The 3,743-nt window shown below is 39.5% G+C and overlaps 1 protein-coding gene across 1 annotated transcript in view; it reads left to right on the top strand.

Annotated features, from left to right (window-relative positions):
* The first annotated feature begins 944 nt into the window (after positions 1 to 944).
* The window catches only part of LOC104521026 (stromal membrane-associated protein 1), a 4,493-nt gene continuing 1,694 nt past the window's right edge, over positions 945 to 3,743 (top strand). The window contains exons 1-2 of the mRNA XM_010162895.2: positions 945 to 1,120; positions 1,747 to 2,075. Of these exons, the coding sequence (XP_010161197.2) occupies positions 1,099 to 1,120; positions 1,747 to 2,075 (351 nt within the window). The 5' untranslated portion in view covers positions 945 to 1,098. The remainder of the gene's footprint in view (positions 1,121 to 1,746; positions 2,076 to 3,743) is intronic.

The following is a 3,743-nucleotide window of genomic DNA, read 5'->3' as shown; positions in this document are numbered from 1 at the left end:
GCCAGGCAGTGGGGGATCATTTAGCTTGGTAAAACAAAGCCATGATTTGAGTATGCATTGCAATCCTGGCTCTTTTTCAATGCATATACAGTAGATTTGCATTAAAAGTTCCCGCAGGTAGCAGGACGAGTTGTGTGTTTTAGGAAATATAAGCAGGCGGCGGTGTATTGCCTCGTTACCTAAGCAAGCTCCCCTGTGGAACTGTGTGTGCACCAGCAGCAGGAGAACAGCACCGGGGGACACCTGGGTGTAATGTGTTTACAAAACATTTTTGTGCAAGCTGTTGGCAAGCCCACCAGCCTGCGTGCATTTTAGTTTTTCAGTCATAGACTACAGTAAGTTTTAGTTAATTATGGTTTCCCAATAAAGGAAATGTGCTTAAAGAACTCTAAGCCAATTATAAACAATGTATTTTAGAAATTTTATTACTTTAAGTAGATCAACTGAAATTTTACTTTGGCCTTTTCTCCAAAGATACTGTTCATCTTAGTTGTAGTAGTATATTCCAAAGCACTTAATCTTTTGTTTTAGCTCTTCTCTAATCTATTGTGCCTGTGAGAGGATTAATGAGATGTGAATTGTAATCTCCTTATTGATTTTCTAATTATATTTCATAATCTAACTACAGCTCATGATTTATGCTTCTCACTGATGAAAAATGTAGGAGCAACAGGAATGAATACTCTGGATGTGTACACCCTGGAGCTGGTCAGGGATTTAAGTTTTCCTTATTTCATAACCTCCATCTGGTCTGGTGGTCCTTCCGTATCATCTGTACTGCTTTTTCGTCTTTGGTCGCACCACATCTTAAGTCCCCATTTACTTAAAAGTTAATTTCTGTAAATGAACTGGGTTTTATTTGGTTCAGGAGCGAGGACGTGCAGTAAATATTTAAGGTAACCTCTTGTTGCTGGTTTCATTCAGTAGTCTGTCTTGACCTTTATTTCCCAGAGTGCTTCCACTAAACCAGCAGCTGCCACCTTGTCTGCGGCATCCGGAGATCTTGATCTATTCACTGAGCAGACAACAAAATCTGAAGAATCGGCAAAGAAACAACTCTCCAAAGACTCCATCTTATCACTGTATGGCACAGGAACCATGCAGCAGCAAAATGCTCCGGGTAAATCGTTTTGCAGAGGTTTCTGTGCAGTCCTGTTTTAAGCTTCACCTAGAACAGTTATCTCCTGCAGGTGTAAAACTGAAGGCTGGGAACCCTGCTACCTATATTCAGATGAAGAATTTTATTTTTACCATTTATAAAAATGAGAAAATTACTGAAATGAAATACAGAAGCTAAATAAAAAGATAGTATGTGGTTTTAATTTATTTATAGCTGTTCAAATTACCAGGTTTATAATTTACTGAAAGATTTGTGAATTCAGCTTCTGCCTCACCTAGGGTCTGAGTGTCCGCTGTGCAAACAGCAGGCTGCCAGGATCAGTAGAGAGCTGTTGTGTTTGATGTTAGCTGTGTTTGTATGAAAACAAAGACCCCCACCCAATACAGCAGTTAAAGGATTCTGGGATTTGCCAAACTCTTTTTGGCAGTGTCACCTCTGGTGGCGAGTCCCTTTCCTTTCAGAGGTTTTAAGCAATTTCTTACTTTTACCAGACGCTGAATTAGCAGCACTGAGGTACAACTGGACAAAGTTATCCTTCCAAATTATTTTGGTTTGCTTCTGACTTATGGGGATGGGGGAGAAAATCACAAAGCACTGTTGCTGAAATATTCCCTTCCTTGGTACAGGTATGTTCATGGGATCATCCTCTATGCCATTTACCACACAACCATCAACTCATTTTCAAGGCTTTCCAGCCATGGGAGTTCCTGTGCCTGCAGCAACCGGGATGATGGGAAACATGATGGGACAATCGGTACCAGTTATGGGACAGAGCACAGGTGTGATGGTAGGAATGGGAATGCCCAATGGATTTACTGGTACTACACAAACTGGTGTGATGGGACTTCCTCAGAATGTCGTTGGACCTCAAGGTGGAATGGTGGGACAGATGGTCACGCCACCAAATAAGTATGGATTGCAACAAAACCAACAAGCTCAATGGAACCTCTCTCAGGTAAAGACTTGCTGTTCCCAGACAAGAAAAGATGCTGCTTTTCAGATACAAAAAATTTGGCTGTAGGAGGCCAGTTGTGGTGTAGCAAGTTGCAGGCTGCTGGACTATGAACTGCTCAGAGGCATGTGGAAAAAATCCATGAATAATTCAATTAAAGATAACTAATGTATAAGCAGAGAATAAATTTTGCCAAGGCTGACCAAAGTCAGTTCTCTGCTTCTGGAGCTGTTCTCATCCCAGCATGTGAACTGCCCAGGCAGAGTTAGCTTAGCTGTACTTACACAATACTGACAGGCCAACACAGGCTTATCACTAAAAGCAGAATTTAATTGCTTGAGGCTAGCCATTAACAATTAATACTTTCATTTACAGACTTCAGGATAAATTTCAGTGGAATGTGCAGTGCTTTGCACTCTAACATGCTCCTTTAGATGATTTGCTTGGGCTAATCTATTATTTATCTGTAGCATTTCCATGCTATTTTTAAAAACCTCTTAAACGTGTTTTATCCGGTGAAACATCTTGAAATGGAGTATTTGAGAGGTTATTGAAGGGGGCAGGGGGAACAAACCTAAATGATTCCCTTGGAGTTCGGTATGGATGATGGCAACTGTTTTTTTCATACTGTTCTTTGAATTAAAAGAACAATATAATAATTCCATGCTGCTCATTCTTGTAATTCTGGAAGTGAACCTTAGTGACTTACTTAGATTTTTTTTTTTAATATTAATTTTTACTGTTCTGCTCAGTCCTGTGGTGTGAACATTTATGAAGGTAAACAGCATTTCTTACATGGATAAAACAGCCCCTATTTGAAAATACAGGCTGTCATTCTGCTGTGAAAAGTAATTTTTTAAAAGTGAGAATTTTGAAATGTCAGACCAAAGACTGCTAACAGTCTTTTTTTGAGGTGTCTAACTTTAAAAAGACCCATATCAACTTTGAAATTAAAATCATGCTTCTTATCAACTATATATTAAAAGTTGACTGATAGAACAAGCATTTAACATGTTTCTGTACCCCGTGCACACCAGATGCTGGCAGTGTGCTGACTTTCCACAGTTTGTAGGGGAGCTGTGATCCAGTCCCTGGCTCCAGCAGGAAGGGGTGAGGAGAGCTTGCTTTGCTTCCCAGAATAGCTCACTCTATATATAGTCAACTTCTTAAGAATTCTGCTCCAGAAGAGATTAACGACTAGGAAAAGCATGTTTTCATCAGCTTTTTCTAATTTCCACGTTCAGTGGTGGGTTGTTTTTGCAGATACATGTGTGAAAGCACACAGTACTGAATTTTACCCTGAAATATTAGTCTGCAATTTATTTAACAATTTTTTTTTTCACCAGTGTTTCAGTTTCTCTTTGCAAACTGGTATTGTTTGCTCATGTTTACATGAACTCTGATTTTTACTTAATGCTGTCTCTCACTTGGATCTAATGTTGCTTATCCAACATCCCTTTTCGTCAGCCCTGATTATGAATTGCTCCAAATGCTCTTCTGCTCTCAAACTCGTGAGAGGGGCCCTCTGTACTCCATCTCTACATTAAGGTTTTTGGCTTGTCAGTAAGTGTTCATTTTTTAGAAGACAAGGGAGAGTAACCTGAAGAACACTTTTACATTGAGCACTGAAAATGACAGTGACTAGATAATATTTGTAGAAATATTTTTGCA

This window comes from Antrostomus carolinensis, unplaced genomic scaffold (genome assembly GCF_000700745.2).
Source record: "Antrostomus carolinensis isolate BGI_N321 unplaced genomic scaffold, ASM70074v2 scaffold49502, whole genome shotgun sequence".
Lineage (NCBI taxonomy): Eukaryota > Metazoa > Chordata > Aves > Caprimulgiformes > Caprimulgidae > Antrostomus > Antrostomus carolinensis.
The sequence above is the reverse complement of the archived record's forward strand: the minus strand, read 5'-3'. Positions and strand labels throughout refer to the sequence as shown.